This window comes from Uranotaenia lowii, chromosome 3 (assembly GCF_029784155.1).
Source record: "Uranotaenia lowii strain MFRU-FL chromosome 3, ASM2978415v1, whole genome shotgun sequence".
Taxonomy (NCBI): domain Eukaryota; kingdom Metazoa; phylum Arthropoda; class Insecta; order Diptera; family Culicidae; genus Uranotaenia; species Uranotaenia lowii.
The window spans coordinates 182,949,101-182,970,112 of NC_073693.1; the positions used below are offsets into that span (position 1 = coordinate 182,949,101).

The 21,012-nt window shown below is 38.4% G+C and overlaps 2 protein-coding genes across 2 annotated transcripts in view; both read left to right on the plus strand.

Annotated features, from left to right (window-relative positions):
• LOC129752899 (regulating synaptic membrane exocytosis protein 1) overlaps window positions 1-10,916 on the plus strand; it is a 243,286-nt gene extending 232,370 nt beyond the window's left edge. The window contains exons 14-16 of the mRNA XM_055748687.1: window positions 622-857; window positions 10,192-10,353; window positions 10,668-10,916. Coding sequence (XP_055604662.1) covers window positions 622-857; window positions 10,192-10,353; window positions 10,668-10,856 — 587 coding nt within the window. The 3' untranslated portion in view covers window positions 10,857-10,916. The remainder of the gene's footprint in view (window positions 1-621; window positions 858-10,191; window positions 10,354-10,667) is intronic.
• A 4,597-nt stretch (window positions 10,917-15,513) lies between these two features.
• On the plus strand, window positions 15,514-20,781 carry LOC129752900 (uncharacterized). Its single transcript, XM_055748688.1, has one exon. It carries the CDS (start codon window positions 15,514-15,516, stop codon window positions 20,779-20,781), a length of 5,268 nt encoding a protein of 1,755 aa, XP_055604663.1.
• Window positions 20,782-21,012: the final 231 nt, after the last annotated feature.

Consider the following 21,012-nt stretch of genomic DNA (forward strand, 5'->3'; position numbering starts at 1 on the left):
TTTTTCTTAATTTTTTCCGGAGAGGAGGGTGAATGTGTGGGTCAAGCTCAATATGTGAACCGCAGTGCATATTGTATGGCACATCTACGGGCACGGGCGCTCGTCATGAGTTCGTCGTTAGCCATCGCTATGGTAATGGACCTCTCCCGTACCTATACACCGCGGACGTTCCATAATCGACACTTTGGCATTATGTGGTTTCCACACTGCCCACGTGGTATCTGAACTTATCCTTATCCTTATTATATCAATTATTTGAATAGATCAAGTCAAAGTAATGAAATTCAAAAACCAAGTTTTCTAATGAACCAATAGAAAAAGGTGGTAACAAAATCGTTTACAATATGATTTTTAACAAGGGGGGTACATAGAAGGTGATACGATCTCTCGAATTTCAGAACCAGCCATGTTGATTGCTTCGTTGCGTTCGTTTACCTTCAATCCATAGGATAGTTGAGATCTAAGCTTGCCTTCCCTTTTTAGCACACTGCTCATTTGTAAACAAAGATAACGAGCATCACCCCACTTCACCGCGCTCTCCACGCCTACTTACTGTAAAAGTCAGAGAACCTAGTAATTCAATGACCTTGATTTTTAATTCTACCCTTTTATTTTTCACAGGATTCTTCAATCAATGCTCTAACGATGAACCACACACACCTATAGAACATGTGATGCCCCGCGTCGAGAATAAAAATGAAATTTCTGGCGATCCAAACATTGATCCAAGTTTCGTACCGGGCGTAAGAAATTTGGGTCCAGGTCAGATTCCCCCAAAAACTGGTTCCAACAAAACAACTTGCGTCGGAGAATTATGCATTTCTGTAAATGTAGACAAAACATCGCTGCATTTAAAGGTACTTTTATAGATATTTTTCCACAACACTTTTTCTGACGTCACTAAAAGATTTTTTTTAAACAAAACGTATTAGTTTTACTATTGGTAATCATCAAAACTCAGGTGTTTAGTCTGAATTTTACCAGCACCAGCTATTTATTCCACAAACCTGTCAAAATCCGGGCACTTGATTTAAAAAAATCAACTTTAAACACAGGGATTTTAAAAACCAAGAAGGAAAACATTTTGAGAACTTTTTTCACAATTCATCAGCAGTCACTTTTTCAGTCTTTGTTCAACTAATTGCTTCCATTGGAATTTCACAGACTGTGAACTGTATTAAAACGTGGTAAACTGCCTTGTATGATGGCGGCTTGATTAAAATGAGAGGAGAACTTTTGTTTTCCTCATTCAAAGACTTTCTTAATGATTTCTAATGTAGCTTGATTTTGAAATAAGAGTTTATTTTCTAAAAAATTAAATTTTTTAGTGCCCAAAACAGGAAAAAGATAATTTCTCCCATACTTATTATAAATAAAATCTTCGTTTGAGAAGGAATTTGGTAGCTTAAGAACGACAAATTATCATCGCGTCGTAGACTTCATGATAAGTTCGGCGGCATGCCACCAACAAGCCGGAGGTTTAAAGTTTAAAGTTGATTAATGCTTTTCATAGTTGTATGGCCTCGGCAGAGCGCGAACATAATTCACTGATAGAAGTTATTCACTCTTTGGAAAATATTGTACGTCTTTTGGAAAATCATCATCACGATCGGTTTCTGTCAATGAAAGTTAAGGCCGTTCTGGAAGAAATTAATAACCCATCGGGAACGGAAAAAGTGATAGAGGAGTTCTACTAAGTCTACAAATCTTCTTTGAATTATATTCGCAAATGGTTTGGCCCATTGAGTGATTTTGAGCCCTTCGATTGGCAGTCTTTGCTGGAACCACATAATTTAAATTTCGAGCAGCTAGAAAACGGTGTGGAAATTTTAATGAACGAAAGTATTGAAATCAACGATGTCAAACAGCATGACCTGTTTTGTCGCAGCAACAAGATGATTTCAGGAACAAACTAGCTCATGAAAAATATAAATTACTAGCAGACCCAGAACTTCGTCTTATTCGTCTATTTTTCCTAGTTTTCTTAACATTTTCCTTCTTTCCCTTTACTCGAATCGTCCCGCTCAATTCTATCAAAATTAAACCAAAGAATTTAAACTCAACGGGTCTTTTAAAATCCAATTTTTGTAACTTGTTAAATAAATAACTGTATGTTGATAATATGTATGTTTCATTTGCTGTATTCCATTCAGTAGATTTATTTCGTTTTGTTATATTGTTTTTAATATCGGGACAATTTTTGGAGCATTTGCCGAATATTTTGCCTAACGCAGCGCTTTCAGCTCCCAATAAGCTTTGGATGGTGTATTTTTTAGAGCTGTAGAAATGAAACACATAAGAAAAGATTTTTTACTATCCATCTTCAAACAGCTTATTATTCACCATCCTCATGCTTCGAAGTATTTTGAATTAAAATTCTTATTTTCACTAAATCATAAAAATACGATTCAAAATTTCTGATGTGTTTCGAAGAAAAAAAATTATTAAAGTGCTTTTCGTTTTAATTTTTTTTTTAGAGTAGTTTCTAAATTTAGCCGAAGTTTGCTTGGTATTGCCCGGATTTTTGATTGACAATTTTGAAATCAAATGCCCGGATATCGTTAGGTTTTTAGATAGAATATATTTGCCTGACCAGGATACGCGTGGGAAAAATTCTGATTTCTTTTATTTACTCCGTTATTTTGTTTTGTTTATTTTCCGGTTAAATGAAAGACTGTCATATTATTCAAGAAAAATAATATTCTACGTATGACAGAGAAAGTCTGGACATATCCAAAACAACTGAACAGATAACAATGAAATATTACATTACAGAATCTTCTGTTCATATTTATGGTATAACACCAAGAGAACGTCTAATTTTTAATTAATAGAATAAGACGACCATAAATTGATTTACTTGGTTTTTGTAAACGTCAAGAATGTAATGAGTTAGTTCGAGAATAGAATGATATTAACTTTGTAATTCTATGTGAATTTCATCAGAAAACCAAGGAAATGTTAGATACTATCCACTTTTTCCTTTCATACTAAGGTGTTAAAAAAACTAAACAAAATTAAGGATATAAATAGGGTTGACTTTGTAAAAATAAAATTCATAATTTCATCCAACATTCAGGTATCAGAAATCAAGAACAGATAATTGGTTCAATAACATCTTCAAATACAAGAAACTTGGAAAATAAAAATTTTAGTCTCGACGAAAATATGATTCAAGATCCAAAACAGAGATAATGAAAACTGAATTAGATTACCAAAGACTTTTTTGAATTTCATTTCTGATTTTGGATTCAAGATCTCAAAGGAAAAAGTTACAGTGGTTGTATATATGAAACGACCGAGAAGTTCACGTAGAATTACTACAGCCTATCCCGAGTCAATGTGTTTTTCGTTTCAAATAAGCATTCTAGAATAAAGTATGTCGAATTTTTTAAAGGAACTTAACTTCGAAAAAATCATTCTCCCATAAATTGTCGTTTTAATAACTATTAATGGTCTAAATCGACCCATAAAGATAGTATGCAGCTTTTTCAACTGCATAACAAAAGGCGAATTAAATATAAGTATAAGCAGAAACAAGGCCGATGTCGTCGAAATTATGCGCCCGGCAGTTATGCAAATAATGTGATAAACACATGAGCTTTGCATCAAACGCTTGCGAGAAAAGCCTACAATGACTGCTTTGATCTAAACGCTTGACTCAGGGCAAAAGCTCTCAAATTGTTTTTAGTCTCATGCGTCTCGTTGGATTGGAATCAGTATCATGTTTTCATTTCCCTTAAGATCACATAGCAATCACTAGCTTAAACTGTTGCTTAAACACGAGATTCCCGAGGAAGCGTTAGATTGACCATGTTTTCATTTCTACAAATAATAAAAGAGGCCCTTTTCAGGGCCAAAATCTTAAAGAGAGTTGCGCTTGACTTTTCTTTTACATTAGGTGGATGACGAGTGCGTTGTGTTGGTGGTGTGTGATGGGTGGGTGGTGTGTGATGGGTGGGTGGTGTGTGATGGGTGGGTGGTGTGTGATGGGTGGGTGGTGTGTGATGGGTGGGTGGTGTGTGATGGGTGGGCGATGTGTGATGGGTGGGCGATGTGTGATGGGTGGGTGGTGTTTGATGGGTAGGTGGTGTTTGGTGGGTAGGTGGTGTGTGATAGTTGGGTGATGTGTGATGAGCTGTGGTGTGCGATGGGTGGTGGTGGTGTGTGATGGGATGGGTGGGTGGTGGTGGTATTTGATGGGCGGGTGGTGTGTTACGTGCGGGTGGTGTGCGATGGTGGGTGTTAAGCGAAGGGTGGGGATGGGGAGTGTGGTGGGTGAAGGTGGTAAGGGGGTTGCGGCTGTGTATGTGTGTATGTGTGTGTGTGTGTGTGTGTGTGTGTGTGTGTGTGTGTGTGTGTGTGTGTGTGTGTGTGTGTGTGTGTGTGTGTGTGTGTGTGTGTGTGTGTGTGTGTGAGGTGGGTTAGTGAGGTTCTGAGCTGTCACAACACAACTTGCTTCCGCCGCTGTCGGTCAGCTCTGCTACTGCCCGTGTCACTAGTTTCAATTTCTCTGATACAATGAACCAAACCGTCAGTTGACCCCTTGTTTTATACCTTTCGTAGGCTGGAAATAACAAAACTCATGAAGGGGCGGGGCGTCTAATTTTTTTTCCATTTTCGAATAGCCAATCAACGTTGAGCAGGTTTGGTATGTCTTTTAAGAGAGATGTCTTTGAAAGAGGCGTTTTTCGTGACGCGAGATCGGTTCGCGAATTTCAATTTGCCCCCCTATAGTGTTGCCGTAAGACGTAATTCTACGTCAAAAAAGGTTTCATAACCGTCTGATTTGAAATTGCTGTGAATAAAAATTCCATGAACATACACATGTATTGAATGTTCTAATTTTCTTTGTTCAGTGCTTAAGCATCCATTTTTCGATAAATATGATAAAGTTAAAGTCGATATAAAAAAGATGATTTTAAAAATTAAGAGGCGATTATCTAATACAGAGAACATACCAAATGCATGATAGATAACGAAAAACAGAATGGTATATGAAAAGTTGTTGATATTCATATATTTGCAGCATAATTTCAAACATGGTTTTGGCGAAAAAGGAAAGACAGTTGGTCAAAACTGCTTAAAATGACGACACATTACAACAAAACACTTTTTGGCACTTATCTTGGGGTTAATAGAAATAGAACATATCGGTGTCAAGGATCCTCTGTAAGTGAAAAAAAATGTAAAACGGAAGAAAATAGATTTTTAACTTTATCCCAGAAGATATTCGCTTTCCACTTTTGTTGGAAGTCAATCTTCTTCGAAAATTTTTGCCCCTGGAGGTAGGCACTACCATAATATGACAGAAATATTACGAAAATAGTCAAAAACCTGTGACGATTCACTTCGTTTGAAGGTAACAATCCAGTTTGATGAGCGTAAATAAATATTTACCTATTTTCTGCTTATTTACATGTTCATTATTTTTGCGAAATTCAAAGGCTTAACGAAGTTTGCCGGGTCAGCTAGTGTATATATATATATATTTAATATTTTTACGTGGATTTTTTATTGAGTTAAAAAAGTTGCTATTTGCTAAATTTCTTATCTGTTTTTTTTTTAATTTAGAATTTAAATGCTACTTTATAAGTTTATAGGTCTTTCATAATAAGTTGAACAAGTCATTTTCTCAGCAAATTTTCACAACTATATTTGAGAAAATACTTTCCGAAATTCGAATATTTTGCTGAAATACTGCTAAATTTCCAAAGAAAAACTGTCTCGTAGTCAGAATATTGAAAACTTTTGAACTTAAATTTTACTATTTGTCACACAAGTTATTCCAAAGAATGCGACTGATTACTTATTTGAACAATAATACTCCTCAAATTTCCATAAATTGTAATTTTGTTTCAACTCCCATACATATCCTTCGAAATTTTAACTATTTTCGACCCTGCGCATTTGCACAGCTCTGTCGTTTCATCTACCTACACAGCAAATTTTTTTTTGCTGGAAACCAGCAACATTTTGCTGGTTTTTGTCCCGCTGACTTTCCAGCAAAATTTCAAATTGCTGGATTTCAGCAATTCAAATTGCTGGAAATCACAACCGAATGCTGAAAAATCCAGGAAACAGAAAACCGATTGCTGGTTTCCAGCAAAAAATTGGATTGCTGAACATTTCCAGCAATTTTTTTTGCTTGAAATCGAGGCAAAAATTTACTGTGTAGGTCAGGGCCGTAGGAAGAACTGACTCATGGGGGGGGTTTTGATGACCGATTTTTTTCTATGACTTTTTTCTCAAACAATGTATGAACTAAAAAAATATATTTATAAATACTATTTGATTATTCATGTTTAAGTTCTTTATCAAAAATAGTTTTTAGTGTTAAAAAAAAACTTTTGAAAATCCATCCCTAAATCTTTCAAATGATGATTAGGATTTGTATGAAGAATCCTTTAGTAACAAAATAGGAAACTTAGGTTGAAATCTTAAAATTCGCTTGAAAACCTGGAGTGCTTAGCTTAAGATTGCAAAAGTTCTCCCTTAAGTATCCGGGCCGAGTAAATCTGGACAATTTTATTTAAAACTTGGCAAAAATCGGGCATTCTATTTCCAAATTTTGAAACCCAAATCTGGACACTGCCCAGGAAAATTTGATAAAAATCCAAGAACGATTTATTAAAAATATGGAAAAAAAATGTATCATTTTTGCATCGAAAACCATTACCAGATGTTGAATTGTATTTTGAACTCCCAAAAAATCGTTTTTTTTATAGCTTAAGAAATTTCATTTTCGGGCGACAAAATTCATAAATGATTTTTTATTTAATTAATTAATAATTAATAATTAATTTTTTATTTGATTTCCCAAAATGTGAGTGTATCCGGACAAAATCAGAATATTTTTCAACAAAATTTGTGCAACTGGGCTGGGGTAATCTGGCCAGCTTAATTTAGCTTATATAATTTGAACTTTTGAACTTACAAAAAGTTTTTTTTTTAAGAAAGCCCTCAATTTCGAAAAAAATTTAAGAAGAAATCCAATTTCCCACATTAAAACTTATAATTTTTTTTACACATTAAAACATAAAGATTCTAATTTTGCAGTTCGAATAGGATTTATGCAAACTCTATTCTAGTTGAAAATTTTAGTCTAAAATTTGGTTCTTGACAAACTGCAATATAAATAATGTGGAACAATAAGCCAAACCATATGGAATTTCCTGCAATTTCTTTAAGAGAAGATACATGTGTCATCATCAATTTATTTCTATTTAAAATCGATTTTGTGAATTTATTTGTGGTTTATTTGAATAAGTTTTTCAGAAGTAAAAACTTGCAAAATGAACTCAAATTTTACTTAATTTTTGTCATTTTTGGTTGAATTGTACCAACGAACTGATTTCGATTAAATTTTAAAATCGAACAACATTCAGAATTATAAGCCTGCGATCACTTGCAATTTAAATTCTTGACCGAAATAGTCATCTTGATAATTATATTTTGATTGTGGAACTCATCTACGAGCTTAATCTGAATCTGAATTTAGAACCAGAATTCAAAATTTGAGTTTTTAATTTGTTTCGGAATTTCAATACGTTTTCTTAAATATATACATGTACAACGGTTTCTCAATTTAGAAATATGGCCCAAGAATTGAAATAAATGTCATGGCCCTCAATCATGAATCCATAATTATAGTTCAGATGTTTTGGGTTTTATAGATTATTCTTCATTCCAATAATAAATTTCTAATCCGACTTCCGGCAAATCTAAATAAAATTAAAAAAAATCAAATGATGAATCTATATAGCCATTTTGAAGCTTTGTTATTTTTTTAACTTTGCATATGATTTCATAGTTTTTTTTTATCATATACGGAAAAAAATTTAACTATATAATGCGTATGAGTTTCGAAAATCGTGAGTCAATTTTTTGTAAAAATGATTTTTGTATAAAAAATTATTTTGTAAACACCAAACCAAATTAAAACGACGATTTCAAACACAGCTTTTCATTAAAATTTTCAATCCAAAACCGGATACATAATCCGAAATATGAAAACACAAATACAATTTCGATTTTGATTATAAGGAACCAGAATCTCTGAAATGAGTTAAATCTTATTTAAAATTTAGCATTCAGAAATGAATTACTATCAATAAGTGAGGAAATTTAAAAAAAAAACTGTAGCTGAATTCTGAAGCTGTTATCAGTTTTCGAGGTTTTGACATCAGTTAGGAGTCAAGATTGTTACTATCGAACAACCCTACTTCATCATTAAAATTTTAAGAAAAAAACAAATTTGGAGTGAAGAGTAGAACACCTAGCTTGCTTTTGATGGACCCTCATGGGGGGGGTTTAACCCCCAAAACCCCCCCCCGTTCCTACGGCCATGGTGTAGGTTGATATTATGCACGTTCTTCTTCACCGGTTTTGCTAAAATTTTAGTACAACATTCCAAAGGCTAACTTTTTCTCTCGTTTGCTAAAATTTTAGAAAAAAATAGCTAAATTGCTTGCTAAAATTCTAGCTGGTCAAATTTGAGCAAAATTTTGCTAAAATCCGGCCTCGAAAATTTTGTGTGTGCGGCGAAGTGGAAAAGGCGACTACCAAAGCTAATGACAGGCGTCACCAACAAAAGGCTCGAAATGTCAAAGCAAATTTATTTATTTTATTCAATCTTTGCAGATGTTCTAAAAACTAAGTACAATGAAAAATATTTAAACTATCTTATTCTAGACTTAAAAACAGTTTTGGAAACATTGAAATCGAAATCACTAGATATTTCATTGAAACGCGCGCAGTATACATCCAACGGGTTGTTTTGACCGTATTGGGTTCGTCGCAGGGCAAGTCTTAGAAAATCGCGCGTCCGGGTTGTTCTGATGGGAGCATTCAACGGCAGTAGTGATAGCAGTTCGGCCTACAAGGTATGAGTTGAGCCACCTACAAAGCCAATCTGAATAAGTTCTTGCTCACTAGAAGCGTTCACAGGTAGATAAGCGCTCAAATCCTCATCAAATTGCCATCTCAAGTTAGGTAGGTTATAATCCCCGGCAACAATCAGTTTATCGTGCCCGTTGGCTAGCGAGCAAATTTCTTGGAGACAAGCAGCGTGACGTGACGGCAAATAAATCGCAATTAAAACACCCCCTCCACGCTCACAGTGGCCGGTTTCAGAATTACGATCGCAACGATAGAAAGTTAAGCTGTCTGACAGCTCAGAGTTCAATATTGTTTCATTCAGCCAGGTTTCGGTTAAGATAATGATATCATACTCACATGCGGCGAGGGAAAGAAACAATCTGTTAGCTTTTGTTCGCAATCCTCGAACGTTCTGATAGTAGATACTGACGGGACGTTTTGAATCAGGCTGGACGGGTGGGGTGGTGAGCGAGGTGTGATGATCGACTGGCTAGTTGTTTGGATATGTGCAAAATTAGTAGTCAACAAATTGTTACTTAGGCTGAAACTCGAACGAAAAAGGAGCTTGCCTTAAAATGAAGCAAATACAAAATTCCTAACAACATATTTGCTCTTGATCAAGTTATATTATTACCACTGACCATACTGACTGGACACTCGATTTCGTTTTCTGGATAATTTTTCCAGAAAAAAAAACAAAAAAAAATCATTTTTCCAACAGTACGCAATGTCGATTCCAGAGTGCGCATCGATCGATTTGAAGAAACGCTATCCCAGTTAGGAAATGCCACCCAACTTTAAAAATAAAACACGCAATTTCTACGATAAAATCGGGCTAAACAGGACCATTTTTCCTACAGGACATTTTTTGTCAAATTTTTCAGGTTCGCCACCTGCCGTCGGTATTGCGAACCTGCAAAAGCTGACAACAAAAAATTGGACAGAAAATGGTTGAATTTTTGTTCTAAGAGTCAAGTCAGTGTGGTCAGTGTTATTACGTTGCTCAAACTTCTAAAAGGTAAAGTAGATATGTATGGTCAATGAATACAATCTCAACCCAAAGTAATTCACCATGACTACTGTTGTAGTTTAGAAAACCTACCTTTTTTTACCTTGGACTTTCGGACTTTAAGCACCTTCAAGGTAATAACATGTAGTGGAAAAATTGTTTGGCGGCTGACGCAAAAGTGAATAATAGTTATTTCTGCAGTTATTCCTTATATTTTTTTTTTCAAAGTTTGATGTGTTATAAATTCTCGGGAGCAGTAAATAATCGAAGAATATTAATTCATTGATCAATTTCTATAACAGGTTATTGGAGCCAGAAAACTGAAATCGAAATACATTGGCGTTACATTAGACACATACGTAAAGTGCTATCTTAGAGATGGAGACCGACTACGACACAAAAAAAAGAGTAAAGTATTTCAAAATGCGCTAGAACCCATGTTCAATCACGTTTTCAAATATTCGGTAAGTTGACACACACACACACACACACACACACACACACACACACACACACACACACACACACACACACACACACACACGCACACGTACACAAACACACACACACACACACAAACACACACACACACACACAAACACACACACACACACACACACACACACACACACACACACACACACACACACACACACACACACACACACACACACACACACAAACACACAATAGAAACCCAAATCCAAACCTTATTCAATTTAACCTATTGAAACAAACATTAAAGACTTTATATATGTTTACTTGCGTGTAATTTCAGATTCCGGATTTGTTTGGTCGAACCATACTTGTAACTGTATGGCAGAAAACTGCAGGATTTGAACATAATCTACATATTGGAGGAATAGAACTATTCTTTAATGTATATAAATTGAAATCTTCCATAGAATACTGGTATCCTTTATATCCACCGCATCAAGTACTTCTTACACAAATTAATTCCCCATGAACTGATACAACATATTTTTATTTCAATGATGAATAAAAATAACAATTATTCAGGAAATAACCTGTACACGAAGTCTTTTAAATCAAAACTATTTATTTTATTAATTTACATGGTATTTCGTCTCACGACATGTCCAGATGAACAATATTCCTCCAAATCACTCGGTCCATGGCAATCGTTCTCCGATTTCTCGGGCTTCCCACATTGGCCAGGTCACGCTCCACTTGGTCAAACCACTTCGTCCGTTACGCCCCTGCTCGTCTCGTTCCTACCGGATTCGCAGCGAACACTTGTTTTGCAGGGCATTGGTTGGCATTTCAAGCACGCGTCCTGTCCAGGGTTTCCGTCCACCCTCCAATCAAAACTAATGAATACTTCTCGCGTGAACTTTCAATACTTCTTATGAAACATAGGCCCTTAGGGTACGAACACAGTGAGCGCGAAGCGAACTGCGAAGCGAAATATTCATTCACCGGATGAATTTCGCAAGTTCGCTTTTGAAGGCCGGCCACAGTGCACGCGAATTGCGAAGCGGTTCAACACTGAAAAAAACCTTCGGTGTTGCAAAAATTAATCACACGTGAAAAAATCTTTGCAAATTAACAAAACTGTGAGCGAGGGATACGCACCGCGCAAAAAAAACTAATCCGCGTTAATTCCGAAAAACTCAATCAATTAGTAACAGTCGAATTTTGCAGTCTGACGCTATGAAACGCCATCTTAAAATCCAATACGGCGGCTTCCGTTCAACTTTAAAATAATTTAAATGACTGAAAATCGCAAAAAAAATCTACTAAAACTATGACATAAATATAACAAAATTTTGAAAAAAAATACAATATAATAATAACAAATATTACGAAACGCTGACAAAACTTTAATAAAAATATGGCAATGGTGATAAAAATATTACAAAAATATTAGAAAAATATACCAAATCTATGATAAATTTGACATTGATATGGCAAAGCCATGACCAAATTTTAAAAAAAAGTTGACAAATATTAATAAAATTGACTAAATAATAACAACAAATTAGTAATAATGCCAAAACTCGAAATTAAAAACTTTGGCAAATATTTGACAACATTATGGGAAATATGAAAAATGAAATAAAAATATAATAAATATAATAACTGATCAAAAATTACAAATACAGACCCCGTTCGTTTTGGCAACACGCCCGAAAATTTTATGTTGCCAAAATCGAACGGTTTTTTTGTCACTTTTTTATTTTTGATTTTTAATTCAAATTAGTCAAAATTTATGTAAAACCTTATATTAGCATACAATTTTTCAATTTGACTCAATTATATTAGTTATGTGCAATAAACATGGAAAAATTCATGTTTTTACTGTTTAAAACTATCATAATTAAGCCGAATGAAAAAATTTCATGCTAATATTACGTTTTACATTAATTTTTATTTGTTTGAAATGAAAATAAAAAATAAAAAAAAGACAAAAAAACGTCTTTTTTGGATGTTGCCAAAAACGAACGGTTTTTGCTCGGATGTTGCCAAAATCAAGCGGGGTCTGTATGACAAAATTTTGAAATAAAATAACATAAATCTGGCAATACTATGGCCAAAATCTTACAAATGTGATAAAAATATATGCAACAAAAGTATGAAAAAATGTTACAAAACTATGATCAAACAAAACTATGACAATTGACAAAGGTTGTCATAGTACTGTAGGATTTTTGTCATTTTATTTTAATTTTTGTCATAATTTTGTCATGTTTTCGTTTGTCATATTTTTGTCATAGTTCTGTCAGATTTTTTGTTCATTGATTGTAAGTTTTTTTTTTATAGTTTTGTCTTTTTTCGTTCGATTATATTCGTTTTACCACCTTTTCTTCATACTGAAAGTCTTTTCCAGTACAAATGCATTCGATGATTACTCTTGTATTTGAACTCACGGACATTGGCTTAGGAGGGAACTAACATGCCAACTGAGTTACACATATCACAAGCCCATAGATTTGTATAGATTGTGTCATTTTTTCGTCGTATTTGCGATATATTTTCTACATATTCATCATTAATAAATTATTATTATTATTATTATATGTTTGGATTTGTCTTTTTTTTTTTAAATGTTGTGATTTTTATGTCGTATTTGTCATCATTTTGTCATTTTTCTTACATATATTTGAAAGTATTTTGTTATATTTTTATCTCATTTTTTATAATTTTGTTAGATTATTGTCATTATTTTTGACAAATTTTTGTCATATTTTTTTCAGAACTTTGTCACATTCTAGCCGTTTTGCCTTATTTTTTGTCAGATTTTTGTGATTTTATTGTAAATTTGTTGTTATTATTTTGTCATTTTTGTAAATTTAATGTCAAATATTGGTCCTTATATTAGTTCTGTCAGGTAATTTTATTATCAAATTTTGATTATAATTTTATCATAAATTTTTTTTCTCATATGTCATAGTTCTGCCATTTCTGTGATTTTTTTCTCATATTTTTGTCTAATTTTGTAATATTTGTCATATTTTTCGGCTTAATTATTTAACCACATTTGGCGTGTTTTATTCAAAGTTTTGTCATTTGTCACTATTTTTTTAGTCATATTTTTTAATTTTAGTAATAGTTATTCATATTTTCCCACAGTTTTGTATTATTTTTGTCAATATTACATTAGTTTTATAACACTTGTTATATTTTTGTTTATTTTTTTCAGTGCTTTTTTGCAGTTCTCTCAAAATTTTTGTTAAATTTTTGTCAGTAATTTTTCATCTACTTTTTTATCCCTTTTACTCATTTCTTATATTGTGGATGGACCTTACGATTTTCAGTTATTTATTGCATTTTGAATTAAGCGGAAACCGCCATCTTGTATTTCAAAATGGCGTCGGACAGCCAAATTCGACTTCTACTTATTGAGTACTTTCATCCAATACCCATATTGTGTGCTTTTCAGTCACTTCCAGCATTTTAAAGTTGAGTGAAAGGGGCCATATTGGATTTCAAGGTGGCGTCGGATAACAAATTCCAACTTCTATCCGTTCAGCCCCTTCACCCTATACACATATTGTGGGGCTTTCATGCCACCGGTCGTTTATTGCCAGTTATAATTTGCGTAAACCGTGCATTTTTCATTACCAAAACAGAAACGGCAATGATAATTAAATAAATAAACTTTTGAAAAAATTTTTTTTGATAAATCATTTTACGATAAAAAATATCCGAGAGAATATTTTCAGTGTATGTCCGGATGAACAGGATGAATTCGCGCGATCCAGCCGGGTCTTCGCACAAAAATTCGCTTGCACTGTGGCCGGTCGATGTTTTTTTCAACGTGTTTCAATGAGAAGCGGTTTTTCGCGCGAATTGGAAATTCGCTTCGCACTTCGCACCGCGCTCACTGTGAATTCGACCTTATTCTGCGCCGCGCGTGACGTGATGATTGTCACCTCACCTCGAAGTCACCGTGAGATTTGTCACCTTATTCCCGTAGTCGATATGGGTAAAGTGACAGAGGTTCATTCTAGGTGAGTGACCGAATGAACACATCTGTCAAAATGGTAGAATTTAGCTGGTGCTGTTTTGATTTTGCTTTCGCTTCGGATTTTCCGAATTAGTTTTTTGTGTAACGGTTTAGAATTTCGATTCGAAAATGGCCATCATCGGATTGTACGGTCACAGCAAGCTGCTTGAGGATGATAAGCGGACGATTTGTGCGACGTAAGTAGAAATTTCGCTCATCAAAGCTGGGTTCGGATTTGGGTATTATTGCCGAAAAAACAAAATCAGATGCCGACGGCTCCGAATGGTGCCGGTTTATATATTTTCTCCAAACGAGGTTACCACCGTGGCATGCTGGAAATTATCGATCTGAACAGTTAGTTGATTGTGGCGTGTTCGTTACATCGAAAAAGTTTACCATAGCGCGCCATCTGGTTGTGGATATCACCTCTTCGAGCATTAATTGTACCCCTCGTCCGTCAACGCTCGATCAACGAATCAAGGAGAAACGCAAAACTATTGTAAAACGGGCTGCACTTCCGCCAAAGAGATTATAAAAGGAAGAAGGTGACAGCCCGAATTTCCTCTTTGCTCTCATTGGCCAGCGAGACATCAACAATCATCAGTTGTTTACTTTTGGATCAAGTGTATCATTATAAGTTAAATTGTGTAAGAAAAGTTAGTAATTTAAAGAACATTGAAGTTTTGGATTAATAAATAAGTAGTACTGAAGAGAATAAAGTGAAAATTAATTAAAAATTGGACTTACCTGTGAGTGCGCTACCTAGAAAGAAAGTTTAAAAAGAAATTACTTACCTGGACTCTGGAACGTGTACCTGTGGAAGAAACTATACTTACCTGGGAATCTGGAACGTGATTGAATCTAAAGTGAGTGCATTAATCTACTGCTACCTGCTCTTGCTATCTACATATGGTCCTTCGAACCGGATGCACGTCGAAACTCCGTGCATTAATCATCTGAACGCCGTCATCCTCACCTGGCAAGAATCACGTGTCTGGAACCGAGCAATTTCTATCATCTGCACGAGTCCTCAAGGCGATCCTGCTGTTATTCTAATTTACAAGGCATAGAATTGCCTTAAAAAGGTAATTACCATTCCAACCCCTTTACTTTTCCACGTTTTGTGCTACCTGGTCGCTTTTTGCAGCCCACGATGTCCAACGATCGTCGTCTTAAAAACCTAAGGACCCGGCACAGGAGTTTGCTGGCATCCTTCTCTAACATCCGGGCATTCGTTGAAACCTACGATGAAGAACAACACGAATGTCAAGTTGCTGGTCGTCTAGAGCACCTGGTGTCGTTGTGGAATGATTTCAACGGAGTGCAAGCAGAGTTAGAAACTCTGGATGAAGCTGAGATCGACAACCATCTGAAGCAACGCATCGAGTTTGAATCTTCATTTTTCGAAGTCAAGGGATTTCTGTTATCGAAAAATAAACATTCTCCGTCGACGCCAGCATCGTCATCCTCTCATTCTGCGCCTCATAGCCCTGCTTGGTCGTCACATGTGAGACTACCCGACGTGAAACTTCCGGTCTTCAGCGGTAGCATCGACAGTTGGCTCAATTTTCATGACTTGTTCGTCTCGCTGGTCCACTCTTCTCACGAACTGTCTAATATACAAAAATTCTATTACCTCCGCTCTTCGCTAAGTGGAGAAGCCTTGAAGCTGATCCAAACAATCAACATCAGCGCAAACAACTACATCGTCGCTTGGACCCTTTTGGTTGAGCACTATCAGAAGCCTGCACGGTTGAAGCAATCGTATGTGGATTCCTTGTTCGAGTTTTCTACTTTGAAGCGTGAATCATCTACGGAACTGCGTTTTCTTGTCGAAAGGTTTGAAGCAAATGTGAAAGTCCTTAAGCAACTGGGGGAGAAAACGCAATTTTGGGACATCCTTTTGATAAGAATGCTTAGCATCAGACTCGACCCGACTACGAGACGTGACTGGGAAGAACAATCATCGACTCTATCGACAGTTACTTTCCACGACCTCACTGAATTCATCCAGCGACGTGCCAGTGTCCTTGAAGCCCTTTCGAAAAACGTAGAACCAGTATCGAACAATGTCATCAAAAAATCTCCTACGCGCTTGATCGCCAGCCATGGAGCAAATCAATCCAATTTCCGAAAGTGTGTAGTTTGTTCCGACCATCATCCGCTATATTTATGCTCGACCTTTTCAAAACTTAGTCTCGAAGAGAAAGAGAGGGAAGTTCGCCAACACCAGCTGTGTCGAAACTGCCTTAGAAAGGGCCACCAGGTTAAGGATTGTTCTTCTACAAGTGCCTGCAGATACTGCCGAAACCGTCACCACTCGCAACTTTGTTCTACTGGTATCTCCAAGACTTTCGACACAACGAAGCAACGACAACCAACTACTTTTTCGAACCCACAGCCGTCAGTGTCACTCCCTGCTGCTTCTATCGAGGCTCCATGTTTCACAACCTCCAAAAACAACCGCAAAACTATCCTCCTGGCAACTGCATTACTCAGCCTCGTCGATGACAACGGAACAGAGCACGTAGCCCGAGCACTTCTCGACTCCGGAAGTGAATCTTGTTTCATCACGCAATCTTTCTCTCAGCTCATCAAGGTCCATCGCCAAAAGCTGAACTGTCCCATAGTCGGAATTGGCCAGTCCACAACGCAAGCTCGCTTCAAAATTCGTTCTTCTATTCGCTCACGTGTGTGCCAGTACTCCACCACATTAGACTTTCTTGTGTTGCCGAAGGTTACTATAGATCTCCCATCAACCGAAATAAATGCATCATCGTTGAAAATTCCACCTGGAATAGAGCTTGCCGATCCGTCCTTCCACAAAACCAGTCGAATCGATATGATTTTAGGAGCAGAAATCTTTTTTGAGCTGTTCGAAACCTCCGGAAGAATCAATCTTGGTGATGGCCAACCAACGCTCATCAATTCTGTCTTCGGTTGGGTGGTCTCGGGTGAGTGCGAACAACTTCCACCAACCCGACCTATTGTGGCAAATCTTGCAACGATCAGTGACCTCAACAATCTCATGGAGCGTTTTTGGTCAATTGAAGACGACAGCTCCTCGCCAAGCTACTCCGTCGAAGAAGCAGCTTGCGAAACTCACTTCCAGCAGAACGTCAGGCGCACTCCAGAAGGCCGATACTGCGTCCGTTTACCCGTCAAGAATAACGTCCTCGATAATCTCAGCGACAATCGCCGAACCGCTCTGCGACGCTTCCACATGCTCGAGAACAAGCTCAACCGCGACGAGGGTCTTAAGCAACAATACGACAGCTTCATGGAGGAGTACGAATCACTGGGCCACATGCAGAAGGTATTCGACTACGAGCAACCACCCACACCTTGCTATCATTTACCCCATCACGCTGTCATCCGTGAAGACAGCACCACGACGAAAGTACGCGTTGTCTTTGACGCATCATGCAAAACTCCCAGTGGCCCTTCCCTAAACAACGCTCTAATGGTCGGACCCATCGTACAGGAAGATCTACGCTCTATTATCATGCGCTCCAGAATCCGGCCGATCATGCTGCTAGCTGACATCAAGCAGATGTACAGACAAATTCTCGTCGACGAAGGTGACACCCCCTTGCAGCGAATAGTGTGGCGAACCTCACCCGAGGCACCAATGCAGACCTACGAACTGAAGACGGTGACGTATGGGACAGCGAGCGCTCCCTACTTGGCTACGAGAGTACTGCAACAGCTGGCAGAGGATGAAAATGAGAGGTTCCCCCGAGCTGCAAAAGTTCTCAGAAGGGACTTTTACGTCGACGATCTTTTCTCTGGGGCCGATTCTATCCAAGACGCCATCAATCTCCAAAAACAGCTTGACCAGTTACTTCGCAAGGGATGCTTCGAGCTTCGCAAATGGGCTTCCAACGTAGCAGCTGTTCTTAAGGATATCCCTCCAGAAAACCGGGCGGTCCAATCTTCTGTAGATCTCGACCGAGATCAGTGCCTGAAAACGCTTGGCTTACACTGGGAGCCAGCACCGGATCACCTACGCTACCGAATCAACCTCCCCGAGTCTCCACCGGAACAACCGTTGACCAAACGCATCGCACTTTCACATATTGCTCGCCTTTTCGATCCCCTCGGACTGCTGGGTCCAGTAGTCACTTCCGCCAAGCTTTTTATGCAAGCCCTGTGGGGCTTGAAAAACGACGACGGTAGATGCTGGGACTGGGACCAAGAACTTCCGTCTGCGGCCACATCATTTTGGAAATCGTACCACTCCCAACTTATCCTACTTAACGAACTTCGAATAGAACGTTGCATTTTGCACTCAAATCCAACCTCAGTGCAACTTCATATCTTCTCCGACGCTTCTGAGCGTGCATACGGCGCATGCGCTTACGTTCGTTCAACCGATTCTTCAGACCTCGTAAAAGTTGCACTTCTAACTGCTCGATCAAAAGTCGCACCCCTGCATCGTCAAAGTATCCCACGTCTCGAGCTCTGTGGTGCACTTATTGCCGCCGAACTTTACAAGAAAGTCATGCTATCGCTTCAGCTTCAACCAGAAACATTCTTTTGGGTCGATTCAACGACGGTCCTCCACTGGCTCAAATCTGCTCCATCATCCTGGGTGACCTTCGTAGCGAACCGGGTGTCGAAGATACAACTCGCCACCGAGAATTGCTCCTGGAACCACGTTCCAGGATATGAAAACCCAGCAGACCTTCTATCACGCGGCACGACAGCTGAAACTCTCCTCCAGTCCGACCTGTGGTGGCATGGGCCTGATTGGCTAAAATGCGGCGCAGATAAATGGCCAACTCAACAACACATTAGCCAATACAATTCTGAAGTCCTTCAAGAAGCACGAAAAACACCTATTTCTGTCATCACTGCAACTTCTACGGAGTCCTTCATCAACGAGCTCACTGAGCGGTTTTCCTCATTTCGCCGAATGGTCAACACCATTGCTTACTGTAGGCGATTAAAACTCAAGAAAACCGATCGTCCTAGCAGCACAATATTGTCTTGTGAGGAAATCGAAGCATCCGAAAATGCACTCATTTCACTTGTCCAACAGCAGGAGTTCAGCAGCGAATGGTCACAGCTACAACAAGGCAAACCTGTCCCAACAAAGTCCCGCCTCAGATGGTTCCATCCGTTTCTGTCTGAATCTCGAGTCATTCGGATTGGGGGCAGGCTCAGTCATGCAACGTTACCCTACAACACCAGACATCAAATCCTGCTACCAGGCACACACCGTTTTTCCAAGCTCCTAGTTCAACATCACCATGCGAAACATCTACACGCTGCACCGCAGCTTCTCATCAGCTTACTTCGAACCCAGTATTGGATAATAGGGGCCAGGGACTTAGCGAAGCGAGTCGTGCATGCCTGCGTGATTTGCTTCAGAGCCCGTCCAAAACAACTAGAGCAGTTCATGGGTGACTTACCAGCCAATCGCGTGAACATGGCCCGGCCGTTCGCGATCACCGGTATCGATTATTGGGGACCCATCCAGATCCAACCATCTCATCGTCGTGCTGCTCCGAGGAAAGTCTATGTGGCAGTCTTCGTATGCTTCTGTACGAAAGCTGTCCACATTGAACTTGTCTCTGACCTCACCGCTGCCAAGTTCATACAAGCTTTACAGCGCTTCGTCTCTCGTCGTGGGTTGTGCTCTGAAATCTACAGCGACAACGGTCGCAATTTCGTCGGAGCTGCTAACGAATTACGGCAAATAGTTCGCAGCAAGGAGCACCAAAAAGCGCTGGCGGAGGAATGCACCAACAACGGTATTAGGTGGCACTTTAACCCACCTAAGGCTTCGCACTTTGGTGGTCTATGGGAGGCCGCAATTGCTTCAGCTCAAAAACACTTTCTTCGTGTCATTGGAAATCACACTCTGCCGTATGACGAAATGGAAACTCTCCTAGCGCAAATTGAGAGTTGCTTAAATTCCCGACCGATATCATCATTAAGCGATGATCCATCCGACTTCGATCCTCTGACACCGGGGCACTTTTTAGTTGGTGGTGCCTTGAAAGCAGTCCCTCAATTAGACCTGTCCTCCATTCCCTACAATCGGCTCAACAATTGGCATCGCACGCAGAAGCTCCTACAGGACATTTGGAAGCGCTGGCAACTTGAGTACGTGTCCACTCTCCAGCAACGTTCGAAATGGTACAAGCCGCCCGTCATCATCCAAAAAGGTTGCCTGGCACTTCTCAAGGATGAAAACTCACCACCGATGAGCTGGAAGCTGGCTCGAATCACCGATCTGCATCCCGGACCAGACGGAATTACGAGAGTCGTAACACTTCGCACATCCAACAGCATCTTTACTCGACCGGTGGCAAAAATCTGCTTGCTTCCTATTGAAATCCCATCCGCTGGAACAACTTCTCCGCCAAGCAACAACGCAACTCCTGATTCGCCGATGAAATGCAGCAACTAAGCACGAGCCAACACAACCTACCTGAAATAATGAACATACAAGGCATTTTCTAATATGGAAAAGGTGAGAACCAGTCCAAATTAGCTTAATTTCATCCTCGCAGGTCTACGCTATGTTTGTTTTTATCTTGTTTCAAGCAACATCATCGAGTTATTGACGTTCGACATCAAAACAACCCAATTTCATCGACAAATCCGAGGGATAGACCACTAGCTGAAAAGGTTTCATCGA

Excerpts from the sequence above, each read along its gene's own strand:
- LOC129752900 (XM_055748688.1), top strand. The coding sequence starts at position 15,514 with ATGTCCAACGATCGTCGTCTTAAAAACCTAAGGACCCGGCACAGGAGT.